This window comes from Chinchilla lanigera, unplaced genomic scaffold (genome assembly GCF_000276665.1).
Source record: "Chinchilla lanigera isolate Chin_1 unplaced genomic scaffold, ChiLan1.0 scaffold00118, whole genome shotgun sequence".
Lineage (NCBI taxonomy): Eukaryota > Metazoa > Chordata > Mammalia > Rodentia > Chinchillidae > Chinchilla > Chinchilla lanigera.
Genome location: NW_004955519.1, coordinates 4405706 through 4427746, shown reverse-complemented (window position 1 = coordinate 4427746; position 22041 = coordinate 4405706). Strand labels below are relative to the sequence as shown.

The 22041-nt window shown below is 47.8% G+C and overlaps 1 protein-coding gene across 6 annotated transcripts in view; it reads right to left on the bottom strand.

Moving 5' to 3' along the window:
- The window catches only part of Gpm6b (glycoprotein M6B), a 144986-nt gene that overhangs the window by 4442 nt on the left and 118503 nt on the right, over positions 1-22041 (bottom strand). For all 6 annotated transcript variants that reach the window (XM_005409194.2, XM_013506990.1, XM_013506991.1 and 3 more), the window contains 5 exons: positions 10815-11001; positions 8849-9005; positions 4198-4369; positions 1759-1832; positions 691-756 (listed from right to left, as the gene is read on the bottom strand). In XM_005409194.2, the coding sequence (XP_005409251.1) occupies positions 691-756; positions 1759-1832; positions 4198-4369; positions 8849-9005; positions 10815-11001 (656 nt within the window). The remainder of the gene's footprint in view (positions 1-690; positions 757-1758; positions 1833-4197; positions 4370-8848; positions 9006-10814; positions 11002-22041) is intronic.

Genomic DNA, 22041 nt, shown 5'->3' with positions numbered 1-22041 from the left:
ATTTGGTCACAATTTTTGTTGATTTTTGTGATGGCTCAGGAGAAGGCTGTAATGTGTGTGTTCGTGAAGTGTCATTCAGACCGGAGTGACAGTGCTGTTGGCCATGAATTAAATCATAATGAGCCAGCACTATGTGCTAAATGAGGCATCTACACCAAATCAGGTTATGTGGTGCCAGGCTGGTGAAAACGGTATGACCAGAGGCTCACAAGGGCAGTCGCTCAGTAGTCACTACCTTGTGTTGGAAGTCACTTTATAGAACATAACTATTGCACAAAATGACATCAACTATTTATGCCTAATATATGTACACATGCATTTTCCATTTGGAATGAGATTTTTTTGCAAAGAAACAGGCAGTGCCTCGCATGAGCATCTGCCCATGAATGAAGTCATGAAACTAAGTGCTAAATGCAACAAGGCAATATGCTAGGCCCAGTTGACAGGTGTTGGAACCCTTTCTTCTTCCTACAGAGTCCAATCACATCGCTTACGATCAGTGCCAAGGGAGCCACTAGTACTTCCTGGAAACTAGATGTGTGGTGAGTTTATACAGGTGCCAGTTAACCAAGGCTGAGTGGCAGGGCCATTTCCTTCTGTAGGCTGGTAAAAGCTGGAAGGGAAATCTGTCATTTAGAGGCTGGGGGATGAGGAGAGCTAGACTAGGGTGGTCCCAGGGCAGTTACTCACCAGGGCAATGACGGTGGCACCAGCTCCGGCGCAGGCCACAATGAACAGGTGGTAGGACATGTAGAACTAGGAAAGAACGGCACCAGCGTAAGCATTTGGAGGGGAAGCAAATGGCCTACGTGTGTTCCGGAGTGCGGCCACAGCCTTCCTCGCAGCTGTGCTCTGCAAGCTCAGGCTGCACGCTGGATCACTTGGGGAGCTTTAGAAACATTGTGATGCCAAGAGTACACTCCAGACCAATGACATTTGAACAAAGGGGCCCAGCCTTGGCCATCGTGTAGTGTACTGGGCCTGGATGACTGCGACGTACAGCATGGCGCGTGCCAGTCTGTGTTGTGGATGCACGGCCTGACAAGCCACAGCAGGAGGGCTCAGCGGTTCCGTAAGCCATTGCTTTCGGGCAGCACATCGTTGGGATTGTCTGAGTTATGCGGTTCCCACCAGTGCATTAGGACATTTACTTTATACACAGAAGCACATAGCTGAAGAATATTGTAGGGTTGAGACAGCTTAAATCAAGGTGTTACAATATATTGCTAATTAAGGATGAATGAGAAGTAGAAATAAGGGCAAGTCATTCTTAAAATAATAAATAATTAACTGTGACCTCTTATTAAAAACTGATATATGCACAAGTCCAGGGGTATCTTTTCAATAAAAATTAACTTAAATTTTTCTGTGATACGTGTTCTACTTGGAAAAGCTTTCTGAAGCAGAAATAGAAGGATCAATGCTCAGATTTGTAGGTCTGACATTAAATTACTGCCCAAAGGAAAATCGCACCAGTCCTTAAGATCCTCACTGATATAAAATGACACTTTTTGTAGGTCAAAAATGACTGAATAGTGATGCTTACATAGACTTCACAGGAGTGGGCATAAACATATGGAAATGTAACAGTGAACCCCACGGATTTGTGCAATTAATGTGTGTTATGTCTGCATGAAAGAGCTTTCGTTCAGCGCATTCTGGCCATCTCTGTTGCTCTTGCCAGCCAGGAGAGCGCTCTTTCTCAGCCTGACGTGTGGAGGCAGCATGTGTGCACCCTCTGAGCTGTGACAGGGTTACCTCATTGGTGTTGCAGATGTTCTCCAGGGCAGAGCCACAGATTTTTCCTGGGAAAGCATTCCAAGGGATGATACCTGCAGAGTGAATCCCAGTAGGAGATTAGTGTAAACCACAAGGCCTCACTGTTTGCGTTTTTGTCTTTATGTGGGGGTGCTGGGGATCGAACCCCGCTGACTCCAGCACACTAAGCATGTGCTCTATCAGTGAGCTTTATTCACAGCCTATCTAATCTAATCTAATCTAATCTAATCAATCAATTTATTTTGGCAATATTGAGGATGGAACCCAGGGCCTTTGCACCAAGCTATATTCCCACCCTTTTCAAAAAAAATTTTGAAAGAGAGTCGTACCAAGTCACTAAGTTGACTGACCTGGGCTGAAATTTGGGATCCTTCTGCCTCAGCCTCCCAGAGTTCTAGGATTACAGGCATGTAATACTGTGCCAAAATCATGTTCTTAACAGACCTCACCACTTTTTTTTTAAACAGGGACTAAGTAGTTTACTTCCCCACTGTGTGACCCAGGCTAGCCCCAGATTCACTGCGATCCTCCTGCCTCAGCCACCCAAGTGCTGGGGTTACAACTGTGTGCCACCATGCCCAGCTATAGACTGCACCACTTTGGATGTCAATGACAGCATAACTGTAGGCTGTGTTACCCATCAACAACTGAGTTATCCGCCATCTGCAGAACTGGCATTTTGGGCAAGAACAAAGTCCACTTTTCTACGAGAGATTTAAACAGCTTGGTATTTTCCCCTAGAAATTGTGCTTTTTTTCAGCTGAGTTGATATTTTTAAAAATTGATTTTCAATGCTAGATTTTGCGTAGAGTGAATTACTTTGTGCAGTATTGCTAAACTACTGCAGGCTGCCTCCCCATAGAGCGCCTTCACCCTGTGGTCAGGTACGTTTCCTCGTGAGCCGGGGTCTGTGGCTGGGCTGCTCACGCTGTTTGGCATAGGCCCAGCACAGGTTAAATTCTGAAACTGACGCTACACAACACACACTTTCGTGGCAGTTTGACAGAGCAACTTATGTGTGTCGAAATCTGATAAATCCTGGATTTCTATTTTGTATGTCTAGGCCGGAAACACTTTTGGCTTGAAGATCAAATTGGAAATATATATTCAGTACAGCCCAATTCACACTTCTCCAGCAGGGAAGGAAGCTATACTTCAAAAACAAAAACAAAAGCGGCCCATAACCTTATCACCTCCATGCCTGCCCCAGGTCACAAGTAAATATGCCCGAGAAGACTGGGAATTTGTCAGTGAAACCACTCCTTTGAAGAATAACCGCTTAGGCAAATTCAGATATTTAAAAAGTTGATTATTAATAAAATTTGTGACAAAAATAGTTATTTTTAAGAAAATGATATACTATTTTAAAGGAAATGATATACTTTTAAATATTCTTCAACACATAGTTTGAAAACCAAGTTCAGGCTCTTTTTAAATCCATCATGAAGAACAGAGTAGGTGAGCCCAGGTCTTTGTGAGAAGAGATGAGTCTACTGGGCAGCTTTTGGCAAGCTTCTGATTATGTTGTAAGGTAAGATGCTGAGAATAAGCCACAGAAAAAGAAGCAGCAAGGCTGAAACAGTCATCCCTCTCCAGAAAAGCTCAGGAAGGACACTTATTTCCTCCTTGATTCCAATGCAAAGCCCTTTTCCTCCCTAGCTCTTTCTGCCAAGAGCAGATTTCTTACCGCCCTGGCTGGAAGCAATAATTAGACTCCTTCCTTAGGATGCTGTCTTCTCTCACTCAGCAGGGAAGTTGAGTCCCAAGTTAATTGACAGTAAGAACCAGTGGCCCCTTGTGTGGCTTGTCACAAGGAACCAACCTTAGTCCCCTATTGTGACGAGCCCATTCACGAGAGAAACCATTTGAAGTGGTTTCCAACAACTAACGGCAGATTTCCCAGACTTCATCCTGAGCACTCTGAAGTATATGCAGATTTTGTGTGTTGCATTTTTCAGTAGGGATGAAGTTTAAACAGTTGGTCATTTAAAAGCTTGATTTAAAGACTCAGATGTGTAAAAATTAGTTGGACTGTATAATGTGTGCAATCTTATATGAAAAGTCAGTTATACAGCAAAGAAACTAAAGAAAAAAAATAATCTTTTTAGAGTGGATGTCCAGAAGTCTTTTCAATTGAATTGCATTATAAAGTAGTTCTGCATTATAAGAAGCTTCTTTAACTACACACCTAACTTGAAAACAGTATTAAAAAATCTTGTAGGATACCCACGAGCAAGTAAAAGCCTGAGTGATGCTTCCACCCAGAAAACTGAGCATATTGAGGGAAAGAGCATAAAGTACTCAGCAGGATAAGTGAGACAAGTCCAGGTCATTAAAAAGATGCCCCTATAATAACCAAGGGCCAGGCACGTGCACAGAGTGTAAAGAATCAGTGGGCAGGGGCAGAAGAGAAAGTACCATATTGCCGCACGTCCACGCAGATCTGCTCCACGCCCGCGGTGCCGTTCGTCTGCGGTGACTTGATGACTTCGCAAGTTGACCATATGTTGTAGAACATGAACACAGGCACTGCCGAGAAACCAAACACACCCAGCCAGGCCACGCCAAGCACATAGGTGAGGAAGACGAACTAGGCCAAACACAAGAGGAAGGAGAAACAATCATCACGGAGCCGGGCAGGTCATCTCCCAGAGGAAGGACTATGCATTTCCGGGCCCAGTCCTGAACCTGTGGGATACAGGATGCATTCCGGGGACCCCGCCCTGCTGTGACAGTGAAAAGGAAAGGCCAGCACAGAGTAGGGGAGCAGGGAAAGTGCGAGCTGGCAGTGCTCCTCATAGAGGATTCTAGAATCGTAGTCCCAGAAGCAGACACAGGGAGCTTTCAGGTCCCTCTTGATAACCATCAAAGACATGAGACCCCAAGAGGTGACTTTACCTACCCAAGGTCACAGGGCTCATTAGTGGCAGAGCCTCCCAGGAGGTGCTCTGTCTAAACATCAGTTCCCCAAACTGCACATTCTATTTAACAGGGGACAGGCTCAGGATGCTTTCACAGGCTCCTGAGTCAGAGCACCCCATTAAAATCTCAAAACTTACCTTTATCCACATGGGTATAGAAAGACAGCTACTGCTATGGGAAGCTTTGTCTCCAAAGCAATCGTGCTAGTTTCCTGGTCTGTGAAATTTCTAAAGCATTAGATGCCTGAACCTTTATCAAATGTTCAAACAGTCCAGAACACAAGCAAAATGCCCAGCGAACCTGATATGGTGCTCACTTTCCTCGAATTTTCTTTTGTCTCTAAGATTCACGGCACCCCACAAGCAAGCAGTGGCTTAGGGACAGGTCCCTGGCCATTGCCCACATGTTGCCATGAGTGATAGTGGGGAAGAAAGTAATCCTACCGCTTGGCTTTCTTCATAACCGGTCCCTACTACCAATTTTCCGAGCTTTGAAAGGCTGCCTCAAAAGTACGGTATTTCTGTTCTCAGCATGTGCACCCACAGGGTGTGGGCAGGCCTGGAGTCCTCCTACCTGGCTGTTCGTTCTTCAGGGTAATGGTGGAGACCTGAGGCGGGCAGGGCTAGGATAGGCTGCCTCCTTTGAGTCACCCTGGGAAACTGCAGAAGCAAGGCAGTGTTTCCTTTTCTTTCAAGGCCATTTATGGGGTTGGAAGTATTTGCATTTCTACAAATATTCAAAGCAGATTTCAGTGGTCACTATCCCCCTTTCCTCTCCAATGCTTATGATCTGGCTGCTCCAGAGTAGGGTGGCTTTTTATTTCCCCATCAAAACAAGCAAACAAAAGACCTTTTGAGTCTTTCTAATATCACAAGGCCTTGAAAGGGGGCTGCTGAGTCTTGGCCTCAGTGAGCCTTCCCTTCCGGGTGGTCAGTGCTCTAGAAGGAAGGCCAGTGCCCAGCAGAGAGGGCCCCACTGGGGGCTTTTCCTGTCCCAGCAGCCACCAGTATTGAAAGCTGCCTCCTCAGCGACCTCCTGGGTATGACCCCCCCACCCCCAGGGGCTGGGGAGAGCAAGGCGCGGCACCATCAGCCCTGCCCCTCCTTTCATTGTCCTGCGAACCTAACCCTAAAATGCCCATGGGCAAGGAGAATCCTATTTGGGACCCACAAGGGTCAAATCAACAAGGAACTAAATGGCTGAGCATCTGAGGGGCGGGTTTTGTCTCTGTAGGAACACCTTTGAAATGCAAGGAAGTGACACTCCCCATGGGGACTATTACTTGTCCTTCAAGAACTGTTCTTGTTCAGGAATCTATGCACACTGAACAGGGAGGCAGCAAAGAGCCGGCCTGAACAGGCCTGCCAGGGAGCCTAGGTCTGACCCATCAATTCTGAAGTTCCACAAGTGGTGCCATTCTAGACGGACTTCAGGGTGGCAGCTGCGGTTCTGGGGGACTGCCCCTTTGGGCGCCATTTCTCCTGAAAGGGCCTTCTGATGTGGAGCACAGAGACTGGAGTTGGCTCACACCTGCTGCTGCCAAGGAGCAACAGGGGCCAGGCAAGAGCAGGACTGTGGCTCCTAACAGGAGGAGGGTCACAGCCCCACTGCCCTCAGGGAGACTGTGACATTCTTAGCCTTGTCTTACTGGTGCCGGGGGGCTGAGGATTCAGCCAGGCCGCCTTGGAAGCCAGTGGTACAGAAGAGCAGGAGCCCATGGCCAAGTACTGCAAGACAGCGGAGGCCTAGGGAGCTACGTGAGGATCAGGATGGCATGGCGGGCAGTCTGGGCCTTTCCACAGACCCTTGGGAGGACATCTCAGCCCCAAGTGCCACTTGCCACAGGCCTTGCATGACTGTGAGGAGGGACGACACACAGGCCCTGAGGTTACACCCAGTGATCTAGACCCCTTAGGAGCATCTCCTTGGCACCACTCTTTCCTCATGCTCCGAGACCTTACTGCTTCACTGGTTGACCTTCCTCAGTTTCCCTCAGGGCTCCTTCTCCTTGGCCTGTCCAGTGGACGGTGCTGGGCCCCAGGACTCTCCTTCCTCAAACCTTCTCTTGTTCACTGCTTTTACATGGGCCACCTCAGCCTCAGCCTCCATGTGACGCATGTTAATCCCCAATGTATCACATGGAGCCCTTATGGCGTGCAGCCCCCTCGGCACGTTGTCCAAGCCGGAGACGTGGCACTCATCGCATCCTCTCATGCTCAGTCCCCTGGCTGTCCCCCGAGCCCACTTTCCCCTCAGTCTTTGAATCTGTCCCCTGCCCTCCGCCCTCCCCCTGACCTGAAATCACCCGCTTGCGCCTTGCCCTGTCCGGCACCCCACTTGGGGCCTGGAGATCTACTCTTGCTGTGCACCAAGTCACTCCCCAACCTGTCTCTCAGTTTCACTCTTAGCCTGGCACTCGAGGCCTTGCCTCATCTGAACCCTGCCCCTCCTCCCAAGCGGGGCACTTTCCTTCCTCCTTCGCCAGACCCTTCCTGTCAGCCTGCTCACTCAAGTGGCCCTGGAGCCCCCTGCTTTTCCAAGCTCCTGCCCTGCTCATGCCAGTTCCTCTTCCCCAGATGTCACATGAAGCCAATTCCATTGCTCAGTCCAGGCGCAAAGCCCTCCCAGTGCCCTCCCGCTATGTGGCCCTGCTGCCCTTTAGCCAAGGACACAGCAATGCAGCAGAATCTGAGGGCTGACAGCTGGGCAGCTCCTGTCAGCATGGTTTTGCCAGGCCCTGAGGGTCCCTCCTAGGACTAGGGCCACACCTGCCCATGGCATCCTCGTGTTTACCTTGAGAAGCTTACGGCACTGTCCTGTTGCAGGGCTCATACACCCTTAGGCCCTCATCCTCATGACTATGGGGTCACAGAGGCAGGGTTCCACCGCAGCCAGTGGGAGGACCCCTTCTGGAGGATCTGCCTAGAGCTTCAAGAGAGCCGCATCCTGTCCTCACTGACAGCGGCACTCACTGTGGGACCCCAGGGAGCCTGGGCCCCGCGGTGAAGTCTTCCTCATATTCCTCCACAGAAGACCACAGCAAGGCTAGCACTTCCTCCTCAGTGTGAGCCTCCCTCGACTCCCAAAATGTTTTTTTTATAGCTGACCATCTTTTCAAAAGCCACACTAACGTGGCCAGCTGCTTGTGCGGTGTTCTGACATGAATATGCCATTATCAATTCAAACTCAAAATACACACTAATAGTATGTCTTTAAAAGAACCCACAAATTCCGCATGGCCCAAATCAGTCCTTACACATGCTTCTTTCCCTCCTAGCCTCAACCCACTGCTGGTTTTTCTTGCATGATGCAGCATCTATTTTTCCTTTTTTCTACTGGGGACTGAACCCAGGGCCTTTACACTGAGCTCCATCCTTGGTCCTTATTTCACTTTTTATGTTGAAACAGGGTCTCACTCAGTTAATAAATTGTTCAGGCTGGGCTTGAATTTGCAATCTTCCTGCCTCAGCTTCCCCAGTGCTGGGATTGCAGGCATGTGCCACCTGGCTAGCTACCTAGCTATTTGTAAGATCTGTGGTCCTCTGGAGATCAGATGCAAATGGATCGACAGGGCTTTGTCAATTTGAACTGTGCAATTTCCACAAGAGGTGAAATATTCACTTGGCTTTTCCCAATTATATAAAGACATAAGATTTACCCTCAGGCCTTAAGCTACATAAAAAGAGACAGGAGGCTGAATGTGACCCATAGGCCACTGTTTGCTGTCCCTGTCTTAGACTGGAAGCTCCAGGAAGAAGAGCCCAATTTAATTCCTGCACCTGTGGGGACTAGCAACGTCCACCTCGTGCTTGGTGTGGTATGTGCTGGTAAATGCATACAGGGTTGGGACCGTTCACCTAGGACATGCATGTCCTCATGGCCACTAACATTCAGAGAAGAATGAAGGGCAACAGCGAGAAGGTAGGAAAGCTATCTCCTCTAATGAGAACTTTACGTTTGAAGACTGTTATTATCTGCATGTTGCTAAGGGGAACATCTGATGTGATAGTCCCAGCCATAAGTTTTAATTTATCAGAAATACCATGGTGGAGGATTCCATGTTGCTAACTACACACGGGTAAGACCAATATTTGTGTCAGGGACTGTGCGCAGGCACAGCTCGGGCGCAGGTCGGGCTCCCACTCACCATCCCGCTGATGCACCGGCCGCAGGCAGTGGTTTTGAACTCCCCGTGCAGTTCCTTCACCGCGCTAGTGGTGTAAAAGCCTTCCGCCAGCAGAATGATGCCGTAGAGGAAGAAAAAGGACGCAATTCCGTAGATGACATACTGCATCAGCTGTATCCTGTGCACACAAGGAGAGATCCTCAAATGTGAACTCACCTCAGGGTCCTGTGCAGTGCGGGGCGGAATCCTCACTCTGTACAGAACAGAGGTACCAAGGAGTTAAAGTTCCTTACCCTCGGATGCTCAGCGACAGAGCCAGCATCGGAACTATGGTTCAAGGGACAGCTTGTTTCTGCCATATCCAAAGGCTTCCAGGCCAGGCCTGGTGGCTCATGTCACTCTGATCAGCTAGGCATGCACTCGGGGCCTCTTTAAGGAGTCACATGGGCAGATGGCTTTGGCCTTGAGATCCCTATACCTAAGCATTAGTATATCAAGTGGGTTTAAGTTACAGAAAGTTAATTCACAAGTTTCTCCTATGACAGTGGATGCAGACTGAGGTGACAGGAAGGGACTTTTGGCTCCCCATCGGAACCACCTGAGGTTGTTTAGAAAATGCTGGCACCTGGATCTCATGCCCAGAGATTATGACTTCATTGGTCTGGGATGAGGCCTGGGCATTTTTAAACCTCAGAAATTTGAGCTCCGTTTGGAATGAGATCACTATGAGATGAAATCAGTACATCTTTCCCAGGTTCTGCCTCAGTAAACAATCCTTTTTCACTCGGAGTTGCACATGAGCCCCCTTTCCGGCTTGATCCCTTCCTTAGAACCTCCTGGGTTCCTCTTTATGTCTTTGGATGTCATTCAGCAACAGAGTAGAAAACAATTCCCTAAGGACTCGTCCAACGAGATTTCATGATTATTGCATACAAATTCATTCTTGCCTTTTTCACTGTGATGGAAAAACCTTTTACTATCCCAAAACACATAAATGTTCTGAAGGTTGGGGATTAAAGGAAAGAAAATGAAAATGCTAAAGGACAGGAGAAAAGGGAAGATGTCCCATGGAAGTAAGTATATTGCTGCAGAGCTTGCCGCATTAGGTTGTGCTTGGGAGCTACTGAGAATTGTTCCAGAATGGGAAGGCAGAGATTTGGGGCTAAACCCCAGAACTTCCTCTTTTCTGCATTAGACAATGCTCTGGGATTGTTCTGCCAGAAGAATTTCTCTTAAATACTGTTCTTGAAGACACAGACTTGGGGTTAGCCCTCAGTGGGGCTCCTATCACTCTAGGGATGGTCACTTCCTATGACAAAACTGGAACAATCGGCAACGTCAATCTGTCGCTTTGTCATATGTCTCCAGATCTGCCCCTACTGTGTGAAGCACCCTGTGTGTGCACCTGGGGCCTAAACGCCACCACATGCCTGGCCATTTCTGTTTCCTTCCCTCATGGACGTTTTTCTATCTGCACAAAGTGAGTTTTAATTAAAAACATCAGTTGTCTTCCAGGAGAGTACATGGTTGTCTTAAGGAAAATGTTGCTGGGTGGTTGCATCTCATGCATATCATTTTTGTATTTGAAATCTTTTTGCACTAGACATTGAACCCAGGGCCTACTGCACTGAGCTATATCCCAGCCCTTTATAAATATTTTTGTTTGAGACAAGGTCTTGCTAAGTCACTAAATTGCCCAGGCTGGGCTTGATTTTGTTATCTTCCTGCCTCAGCCTCCCCGAGTGCTAAGATTATAGGCAGGCATCAGTCTGCCCTGTTTCATACACACTTTTAAAGGGCAACAGAGGCTGAGTGTGGTGGCGCATGCCTACAATCCCAGCACTAGGGGAGGCTGAGGCAGGAGGATCCTTGTGAGTTCCAGACCAGCCTGGGCTACAAAGTGAGCTCAAGGCCAGCCTGAACTGCATAGTGAGAACCTGTCTCAAAAAGACAAAAAAAGTGGGGGGGGGGAACAACAGATACTTACACTTCACTCAGCAAGGCGTGGTCACTGGTGTTGGTGGAGAAGTGTTGCTCAAGAATTGCCACAGTGCCCGCCAGAGCCACATGCCCACAACCACAGAACAAGGCGACTCCAGAGAAGCACAGGATGGTGGCCACCAGAGAGGCGTAGGGGACTCCTCCCAGACACTTGATGCAGCATTCAAAGCAGCCTGGACCCAAAGGAGAGAAAAGGCAGCCATGATGGGTGGGGTGCCTGTGGCCTCCGGAACACCGCTGATGAGCGTGAAGGCTCTGCTTTTATCTGCTCCCTCAGGCTCTGTGGCTGATACCTCAATGTCCCCACTCCCAGGGTACTTCCCACGGCCGCGCATCCTATGGGGACATGAGGACTGGGGGGCTCCAGGAGGGAATTTGCTGGAAGGGTAGCGAGTGACAAACAGTTATGGAGTCCGTCACAATTCTAGAGCTTCCTGACTGACAGGGGTGAAGGGACCCCGTCCAAGTGATAATGCCCAAGTGACATTCTGCTAACAAAGCCAAGGAGAATAGCAGGGGAACTGCAGCTCTGGGAAGAAAAGTGACTCTAGGCTTCCTCCACACCCAGCCTTCTGGGCTCACAAGGACATCCACTGCTGTAGCAGCCATGGCTTTTCCCAAGCCCCTGACCTCTCGGAACAGTGGCAGAATCTGGTACAGTCATTATATTGTCACTGGGTTTGTAAAAATATCAATGCGGTCATTTTGGAAAGGTAATAGATACTTGGGTCCCTAGTTCAGTGAAGTACAAAGTCACCAAGATCCACTCAGGTGGGCTCACTCATTTCGTTCTCATTGGTAGCAGCATTACCTCCACTGCGGAAGGAAAACGCTCCCCCCAGCTCAGACAGCAAAGCAATCCATTCAGCCCTGCTCTCCTCCTCCTCCTCCTCCTCCTCCCTCCATCCCACCCCACCCTGGCTTCCATCTGTCCCCTTCCCCGACACACATGTGCAGGGTCAGAGCCCAGATCTGGTGGGTGATATTTAAGTACTTGGAGGGGGAGAAGGAACCAAAGAAAAAGAAAAAAAAAAGACAAAATGAGCATCCATGAAGTGAAATGAAGGAGACAGAACCACACTTCACTCTTCATTTTGCAAAGACGGGACTCTTACTCATTCCTAAGATAAGCGTTCTACTTGAGAGTTCCACAAAGGCCTCTCTGGTGGGCAGAGCTAGGTGACATTTTCACTTGGGAGATATTTCCCTTTCAGTACGGCAGTGCTGGCCTCACGATAATGTCAGTATCTTCCCAACCTCCCGTCCCTGTTCACATTCTCCAGACCCGTAAGTAAATGGCTTGTCGGGGAAATTGAAGTTTAAATGCATTAGAACGTTTAATAGCAATCAAGAGCAATTCATTACATCAGGGCCAGCACATTAAGCCAGATCAGTTTCTTTCCCCCAAATGGTCTTCAGAGTATTCAGGGAATGAAAACCCAGCCTAACACACCAGAGACAAGCTTCTCCACGCGGATCAACAGCACTTGCTTAAACTGACCACGAAACATGCCCACCACCCCCTCTACCAGATCCTACTTTAGTTTATTGGAAAATAAAGTGTCAGGACTTCATAAGAAGCCTGCACTTCTTTTTCTTAGTTTTTATTTTTATTAGTGTGTGTCTGTGGTACATAATGATCACATTCGTTGTGGTGAGCTGGTCCGTGTACATAACGCATCTTAATTCTTAGCCTGTACTCTCTTCCATTTCAAAAGGTGATCGGCTGTTTTCAGGCAGACCAACAGCTCTCAAGCCACTTTATGAAACCTCATAAAATGGGAGTCAGTGTACAATGTAGTTCAAGTTCACCAGCAAGTCAGTCCCCTGAAGAGATGTAGACACTTGACACTGGGGACCAGGGATGTAGGAGCTCAAGCTTGTTTTGTCGCCTTATTTTTCGGAGACTGGGATGAAAGGACTGCAATGACAGCCAGTTTCTCTCCAGACTCTTTCATCAAGAACAACCAACATCTTTGGCCTTGATGTGTCCCCTATGCACAGAGGGGACAGCCCAGTGTGTGTTGTGTCATTCACAACCTTCCCCATGTGCAGCCTCTATCACAGCGCTAAGTACAGCACGAGGCCTGCTCTCCTGGCTAGTGCAGCTATGTCTGTCCTTGTGGGACAGGCATGTGTGACCTCAGGACGGTGCTGTGCAAAGAGGCAGCCGCTAGCAGATGTGGCTAGTTATATCCAACTTCTTTACACCTGAAATGAAAAACTCCGCTTCTCAGTTATCCAGCCATATTTCACACGTGTGGCTGTCACGTATAGTGGCCACCCCATGGACAATGTAGATAATATTTTATCATCTCAGAACACTACTTTGGAAGACTGTTTTTTTCACATAGTACTGGAGATTCAACTTAGGGCCTTCACACTGTGGTGTATCACCACACCTTTTAATTTTTTGAGACAGAGTCTTGCTAAGTTGTCCTGGCTGGGTTCCAACTTGTAATCCTCCTGCCTCGGCCTCCCAGAGTGCCAGGATTACAGGTGTGCACCACCATGCCTGGTAGAAAACATATTTTGAATTGCTATATAGTCAATTCTCTTGTAATATAAATTGAGCTCTGAGTTGTGCTTTGGCTTTCATTAATTCAGTATTTTCAAAGAACTACTGGGTGAGGGACAAGTACTGACTTTACACTGGGGATCCTCATCGGAAGTCAGAGTCCTTCTTGGCCTTCAGGGTTGGTCTAATACTGCTGTGGACAAGAAACACACATTACAGTAGGGCACAGTGAGATCCAGACAGCCAGAGGGCCCAAAAAGAGGGGAGAAGGGGATGGAATTCATACAAGAGAGAGGGCAGGGACCCCTTAGGATAGCATAGTATGCAGAAGCCTTAAGTGACAGACACGGTGACACTGATCTATAACCTGATAAAAATGCCCATGAACTTCTGGATACTTTCAACAAACCCACATCCATTCTCATCATTTGGAGCTAGGATTAGGTGTTGTGGTGTAGCCGCACATGCACTCTTTAACAATAGACCTCATCCTCCCCGAACCACGGGTGCTGCTTCAAAACTGTATTTCATCCAAAGAGTCAGAGCCTTCTGCCTCTTTCAAAGCGGACTCCACAGCTGCTCTCAGGCTCAAAAAGACAGGCTGGCTTAGAAGAATGATGCTGTCCAGTCTCAAACTCAACACTAGATCAAGGCTGAAGTGTCCCTCCAATTTATGACTCTTCAGGACTCCTTACACTCCATGCTGGGGAGCTGATTCCCTAAAAGCGAAGACACAGGGATTCAAGAAGCTGGGTGATCACATCAGTGAATCAGTCTCCCGGCAGACACCATGGCCTGGTGTCATCCAGCAGATGATTTAACTTGTGACAGGAGGAACTGTGGCTCCTAATTCTACTAATTCTTTATAGAAAAAGTTTGCAATGCCAGTAATCTCAGCACTCTGGGAGGCTGACGCAGGAGGATCACAAATTGGAGCACCGACTGGACAACTTAGCAAAACCATATTTCAAAATATAGAATAAAAAGGTCTAGGGATGTAGCTTAGAGCAAAGACGCTGAGTTCAAGCCCCAGAATGAGCAGGTGAATGAAAAGCTTGAAAATCTATACCTAAAAGTGCTGGTTGGTATTCAGAGTATGGTTTGGGGGCCAGCATTATCATCATCTAGGAACACATCAAAGTGCAAATTCTCAGGCCCTGCCTCCCCCAGGACAGCTAAATCAGAACCTCTAAGTGTCAGCTTTTGACAAGTCTTTTGGGCAATTCAGCTTTGGAAGTAACTGTCCTAAAGAATCATGCAAGCTTCTTTACTTGTTCAGTTCCATCTGCTGGCTTTTGCAAACAGCCAAATTCTACTACCATGAAAATCTGACTCCAAGAATGGTTCCTCACTTCAGGCCAAGATAGAGGAGCAGGGACTGAAACCACTTCCTGTCAGAAACAGTCAGAAACCTGGACAGAATATACGAACCAGTGATCTTCAAGGTCTGTCTGTCTCTCTGTGTCTCTCTGTATGGGGGATTAAAAACCTAGACCCCTCACACTGAGCTACATCTCCAGCCCTTTTAAAAATGTTTTATTTTGAGACAAGGTCGCATTAAGTTGCCCAGGCTGGGCTCAAACTTAAGATTCTGCTGCCTCAGCCTCCCAGGGTACATCACGACACCTGGCTGGGTAGGAGCCTCTTAGAGCTTGTTTCACTTAAACTCCAGTGAGGCAGAAAGTCGACAGGAGGCGGGGGGCACTGGTTAGTCTCTCCTTGTTTTTCCAGGACTAAGCACTGTTGCAAGGGTCTTCGACGACCCAAGCTTCACACTGACAGCTGTGCTCTACACTCCGTTGGAGCCGACAGTCACTGGGGGTGAGGGTGCACGAGAACCACACTGCTTTAACATCAGAAGCGCACACAATGGGAGATTGACTTTGCTTTCTGGGGATGACCAGGGAATGAAGTTTTGGAGCTCAGCTCTCAAGGTTGCCTCTGAGTTCACTGGGTAAAGAGTGGACAGGATAGGAAGGCCAGGTGAGCCAGGAAGCAGGAGGAACACTACCCAAAGCTCCCCATGGGACAGAGCAGGGTACATTCGCAGGCCACCGGAACGGTGACAGAAGCCAGAATGTCCAGGGAGAGAAGGCAGAGAGTGGATTGGAGTCGGGGAGGCAGGAGGGCCCTGTAGGAACTAGAGAGCTGGTGCGGGCTTGTGGGCTGCCTTGGCGATTCTCGATTTTACCCTCAGGGTCCCAGGATGCCACTAAGCCTATGAAGCAGGGAAGAGCTCAGGGTTGGCAAAGATCAATCACTCTCGCTGACATGACGTGCAGGCTGCACAGGGCTGCAGCTCTGGAGAGCGAAACTTGCAACGCCCACTGCTCTTACTGGGCAGCAATGGAGCTTGCAGGGGCAGAGAAGAGATGAGTGGACCTCATAATCAGCCCACAGCGCAAAGAAAGCTTTGTAAAGAAAGCGTAGTCCGGGAGCAGCAGCATGGCGTCAGCAGGGGGCGTGTGGCCGTGTAGACTTCCCCCATTTCCGCTTTCCCAAGCCCCTGGTGATGGGTGCAGCAGGGAAGGCTGAGAGCGGGTTTCTAGCCAGCAGTCCCATCTGCCCAGGCTCAGGTGCCACACTCCGAGTCTGCTTTCACATCTAATGGCTTTGGGGTTTTCACCCTAAGGAAATAGGGACTTGGGGGTCGGAGGTTGAGCATATCACTCCAGCTCCTTGCAAATCAAACGGCATGTTCCAGGGGCTGCGAGGAGACAGCATGTTTCCAGTTGTTCAGCTGTCTTGAAACAAGTATTAGTGGAACACTTTTTTTCAGAGCCAGGCAAGTATTGTTAGCTTTGGAATTTGTCACATCAAACAGGCTTTAGTAGCTGGGTGTTGGTGGTGCATGCTTGTGATCCCGGTATTCAGGAGGTTAAGGCAGCAGTATCACCACAAGTTCCAGGCTAGCCTAGGCTACACAACTAGTTCAAGGCCAGCCTGAGCTGCACAGCAAAACCCTGTCTGAACCTCCCCCGCAAAGCTTTAATGCCACAGCATCAGCAGGGTCTGAGAAATGGTCATAAGGCCACTCGAAACAGCAGACTTATACATACACACCTCACCTCCTATGGTGCTGGCAGTGTCAACACAAAGGAAGTAGACTTCCGATTTGGGCTGTCCCCAGGGTAAGAGGTCAGGTGCAGCTGATGTTTTTATACCCAGCAGTGGGGCCGGTCTCGGCAGAGCATCATACTGGGAAAAGCCGATGCTACCCAGCAAAGGAAGGGCAGTGCTTTGCTTGGCTGCTACTATAAACCCCCAGACTTGGGTTTCTAAAGCTTCAAACCAGCAATGTTAGTGTTGATTGACAGGAATCAGAAGAGGCAAGGAAAGATTTTTTTTAATGACTGTGATCTAGTCACATGAAAGAAAACAAGAAAGCAAGCAAGAAAATTAGAAATTAAGAAACACCGGGCTTCTTAGCATGTTTTATTAGTAACTCTCAATACCTCTCACTAAATTCCAAAATCTCTGTTGGACTAATAATGTCTTAAGCCTCCATTTAGCTGGTCTCTAACTAAAAAGAGTTTTTAGGTTTTGATTCACACAAAAGCTCCAGTGTGCATTAGCCTAAGACAGTTTAAATATAAACCACATAGTAGGGAGAAAAAAATACACATCAATGCCCCTAACTCTCAATGGCCATTTTGTCTCCAGCATCCCTAGAACCCTTTGTGCAGAACAACAGAATAAAACACCTTTTGTCCTCCGGCTTGCGGATGGCCGTTGCTATGGCTGTGAGTTCATAATGGCCAAGTGATTTGCCCAAGTTGTCCACGATCTTGGCTGCACATTTAATGCTTGCTCAGAAGGAGGGCCAGCGGGAACAAGGGCTCAGATTCTTCTCCAGGGAATGAATGTCACATACACACACTCTCACCCTCTACACGGGGCCGTCCTTGCTCCTTTACCGATTCCTAATGAGCCACAAGATTCAAAAGAGGAGGAGGAGGAACCCAGCTTTGCAACTTTCAAACCACCAGTACCAGGAAAATGGAAGGAGGCAGAACTGTAGTCAAGAGCAGCAGAAGTGGACGGCAGCGGACAGAAGCTTCTCCGGTTCCCAGAAGGCTAAGCGGCCTTCTCAACAGGAGACGATTGTGTCCCTCAGGGGTCATCTGGCAGTGCTGGGGGATTATTTTTGATTGTTACAGCTAGGAGAAACGGTGCAGCACTCCCCTGTGGGCAGGACAGCCCCCCACAACCGAGATGTATCGAGGTCCCAAACGGAGCATGCACAAGAGAGCTTTAGAAAACCCCGTGCATTGTTCAGTCCTCAACCACGGGCAAGTTTGCCCCCAGGGGACATTTGGCAGCCTGACAACAGCTAAGAGGATGCTTCTCCTGGCATATGGGAGGCTAAATATCGTCCAATACATGGGACAACCTTCCCCGAACAAAGAACGCCTGGAACCAAAGCACTGTGGCGAGGGCAAGAAACGTTCCGAGGTTAGAACGTACAATCCCACTTCCAGGCAGCTGATGACACTGCCAAATTCTAACATTTTTAGAGATGCTCAGAACAAATTTTACTTAAAGAAATTATAGAACACAAGTTCTTGGTTTTTTCTGCACATTACGATCACCTGGAGAGCAGTGGCAATCCTAACATGTGGCCAATTGAATTCAACTTTCTGGGGATAGGATTCAGGAACTAGGGGTGTTGTGTTTTAAAGGTCCCCTGGTGCTTTCAGCGAATGCACAAATTGGAGAACCAGGAGTGCTTGGAAAGGTGCAATCGTTGGCCTCTAGGCCAAAGCTGGCTCTTCGTATGGCCTGCAAGCTAAAAGCAACTACATTTCTAAATGGTAAAAAGGAAAAACAAAAAGCTCAAAAAATTTTGTGACACATGGAAAAGTATATGAATTTTAAATTTCTGTGTCCTTAAATAAAGTTTTATTGGCACACAGCCACAGGCATCATTTACATATTTTCTATGACTGTTCCAAGTTACGGAGGCAGAGTTAATGTTAGCACCAGGCTCTTTACAGAAAAAGTTTGCAGAGCCTCATGAAAGAGCACTGGCTGAGCCAGAGCGTGGTGGTGCCGCCCTATAATCGCAGCACTCTGGGAGGCTGAGGCAGGAGAATTACAAGTTTGAGCCCAGTGTGGGCAACTTAGCAAGGGCCTATCTTAAAACAGCTGGGGATACGGCTCAGTTCAATTTCCAGTACAAAAACAAATAAATAAAAAACTATGGCTGGGAGACTTTAAACACAGTCTTCTGTGTGAGCATGTCTGGCTGACACAACACCATCCTACTGGCTGCCAGCCCCATGCTGAGCTAGAAGGCAGAACATGGGGTCCTCCAAGGATGGTCTGGGCAGCCTGAGATTTGGAGTTCTGTGGCTCAAAACTCTTTTTAGGATGGTGCTAAGATGTTTACTTTTTCTGCTACATTGGCATTTGCACAGTAAAACTGCTGATGCCTTCACAGGAGTCGGCCAGTGCCACCAAAGCATACGCAGCAGTGGCGGCAGTGGTGGTAGCAGCGGCACGTTCCTTCCATCATGCACAGGCAGGAAGAGACATAAATAGAAAAAGCCAGCTTTGCTTAAAAACATCCTTAGAGCAATACAAAGGGTTCATTTCTACTACCTCACACCCTCTCAGGGCGCGTCTTTAGACTATCTGTGCTATGAAATGGCAGGAAGGGTACATGCAGCCCTTCAGCTGCACACCAGCATGTCACAACGATCTTTAGGTAAAGTGTTGGTGTAATCAAGTTACAGGCCAAATTAGTACCTTTTTCTTTTTTGATTTCTTTGAGACAGGCTCTCACTATGCAGTCCAGGTTGCCCTCAAACTTAGAATATAGCCCAGGTTGTTCTGGAACTTGCAGAGATCCTCTTGCTTCAGCCTCCTGAGTGCTGGGATTACAGGCATGAGCCACCATGCCTGGCACTATGTTTTTCTTGAAAGAATGACTGACAAGCTATAGTTATTCAGACTTTGGTGTTTGGCAGACATTTTCTCAAAAACAAGCCAAGCAAGCACCTTGTCGTTTCAAAGAAAATAACTGGTAGCATCTGTTGCCAATAAATTTGGGGAAATCATACCCACCTTTGTAAGAACAACACCATCCCAAAGTTGGAGACTCCTTGATAAAACTGTTGGTGATGTGAACAAATGAGATTTTTTGATATGATTTAATGAGTTGTGTCAATGTTTGAAAGATCTGTACAATGTAGAGAGCTGATATTTTCCAAACAACCAGTGTGTGATTTCATAAAATCACCCTTGAGTATAAGAGTTAACTGCAAGATAGAGCAACAGATTTTGATGGAACACAGTAAAAATGTTCATCCATTTCAGATTGCACACTGTAAGTAGTCATTAAGAGACAACTATTTGCTAGAATTGGGTGCCTTATCAAGGAAGAATTCTACAGATACTTGAAAAAGCCACTAAAACACTCTTCCCTTCAGCTAGGTAACCTGCACAAGCTCCAGGTGTCTTTATACTTCAGCGAAAGCGACACCACAAAATGCCTCCAAATGAATGCAGAGGCATGAACTCAGCTGTTTAAAATTGAGCCAGGTATCAGAGATTCACAAAACCTGCATAAGAGTACTTACTTTTCCCACTACAGTATTCTTTACAATTGGAAAGCAGTTATCTTTTCTAAGTACTATTTAGGATAACATATAATGTGTTTATTTTCATTTTAATAAAGTATTTTATTATTAAATACATTTCTTGGTTAAGATTTCCAATGTAGAAAATATTTGCATACATAACCCCCACAAGTAAAAGGTTTGTGGGAGCCTTGGTTATTTTTAAGAGTGTAAAAGGACTTAACTATACCCCAAATCTGAGAACGACTGGTCCAGCCCCTTAGGAAGGAAATGTGAAATTAATTGATGGGGTGGTTCAGAGAGCTAAATGGAAAATCACTTCAATGATAGGTTGCTTCTCAGCTCTCCTTTGACTTTCTTACAGTCCTAGGCATAAAAGTTCAACTATATAATGCTCAAAATCCTGAGACTCTTTCTAATGCCATAAAGGGAATCGTTTCTCAGCACACCCTTTTAAAAGCTTTTCCTAAAATCTATGTAATAAGGAACTTTTCTTTCCGTGGCACACTGCGGAAGTCTTAAAATAGATTAACCGTTGACATGTGTAATAAGGTATGAGCCGTGGGAGAGAGGTGATTATATAAAGTAAGATACAATCCTATGCCTGGGAATAAACACATCCAAGAAGCAGATCCCCGTCAGTGTCTTCTTTGGCCTCCTGTGGGGACTGGCTTTGTTTGCTGTCAGCCTGCTAAAGTGAGGGAGCAAGGAATCAGGGAGATGGATGTGGAGTGGAGAGTGATGGCTTGAGTGCAGACAACACAGGTTTTAAGGCTGGGGAGGTCAGCAGGATGCGATGTCTGGTGTCTGCTCTGGCAGCGCCACTGCAGCCTCCCTGACCGTCTGGGGCAAAGACTTGGCTTCCCCTTGTCAGGTCCCCTCCATTTGGGGCTGTGAAACTGTGGCTGTGTGTGTGTGTGTGTGTGTGTGTGTGTGTGTGAAGCACTGTTCAGGGCCCCACAGGAGTTCCCTTTTTGGACCCATCCTTGGAGCAGGGGCACAAGAGTGACACAGGAAACTTTCCTGAGAACAAAGCAGGCACATGAAGGGGTGCAATAGGGGCAGGACACCCCACAGTCAGTGGTGGAGAGCGGGACTTCTGTGATGCAGGGGCCAGGGTGCCACTGAGTTTCTCAAGGACACTGGAGCGCCGTGGGGAGAGGACCCGTGGGTGGGAGGTGTCCAACCTGCGGGGAGCCAGCAGCGGGAGATGGGGAAGGCTGGTGTGCGGGCAAGTGACAGGATCTCAGATGTGCTCGGAAGAGACAATCTGGCACTGGTGTGTAGGCTGGGCTTGAGTGGGTGCAAAGCAAAGTCTTCAGCAGTAGGTGGTGGCGGAGTAGGTGGTGGCAGATCGGGCCTTGCAGAGCTTTATTCAAAGGAGGCAGGGCGTCTTCAACAGAAGCAGGGGAGATAAAACTCAGCCACTTGACATTTTACAGGAATGGGCACATGAGAAAGGCTGAGAGTATGTATGTGAACAAATCCGCCTAAGGGCCATTCTAAGAAAGGCAAATTTATGGAGGCAGAGAGCAAATCAAGCGAGGTGTTGTGGTGCACCCATGTAATCCCAGCACTTTGGGAGGCTGAGGCAGGAGGATCTCAAGCTTCAGCTCAGCCTAGGCAACTTGAGAATCCCCATCTCAAATAGGGCTGGGGGTGCAGCTTGGTGTAAAGGTCCTGGGTGCAATCCCCAGTGTGGGGTAGGGGGAAAGCAATCAGTGGCTGCTTGGGGAGAGGGCTGGGAAGGAGGGAGTTAAAGGGGCTTGAGGAAAATTTGGGGCATGATGACACATCACCCTCCTCTGGATCCACCAGTACTCACACATGTCAAGATTTGCCCAAAAGACTCTTTAAATAGATACAGCATGTGTATGTCAATTACATCCCAAACAAGTCTGTTTTTGTCTTTTCAAAGACTGTTTTGATTTTTACAAAGGCACTAGGAACTTAAACTGTGAACTTCTCTGGAGAACTAAGGTTGGTGGCAAAAGAAAGAAGCCACATCACCCTGGCTGGGGAGGACTGGGGGCCAACTTGGTGTGTGCAGAACCAGTAGGTGCTCCACACTTGGCGACAGGAGCCTTTGGGTCAGGATGGCAAGGCAGGAG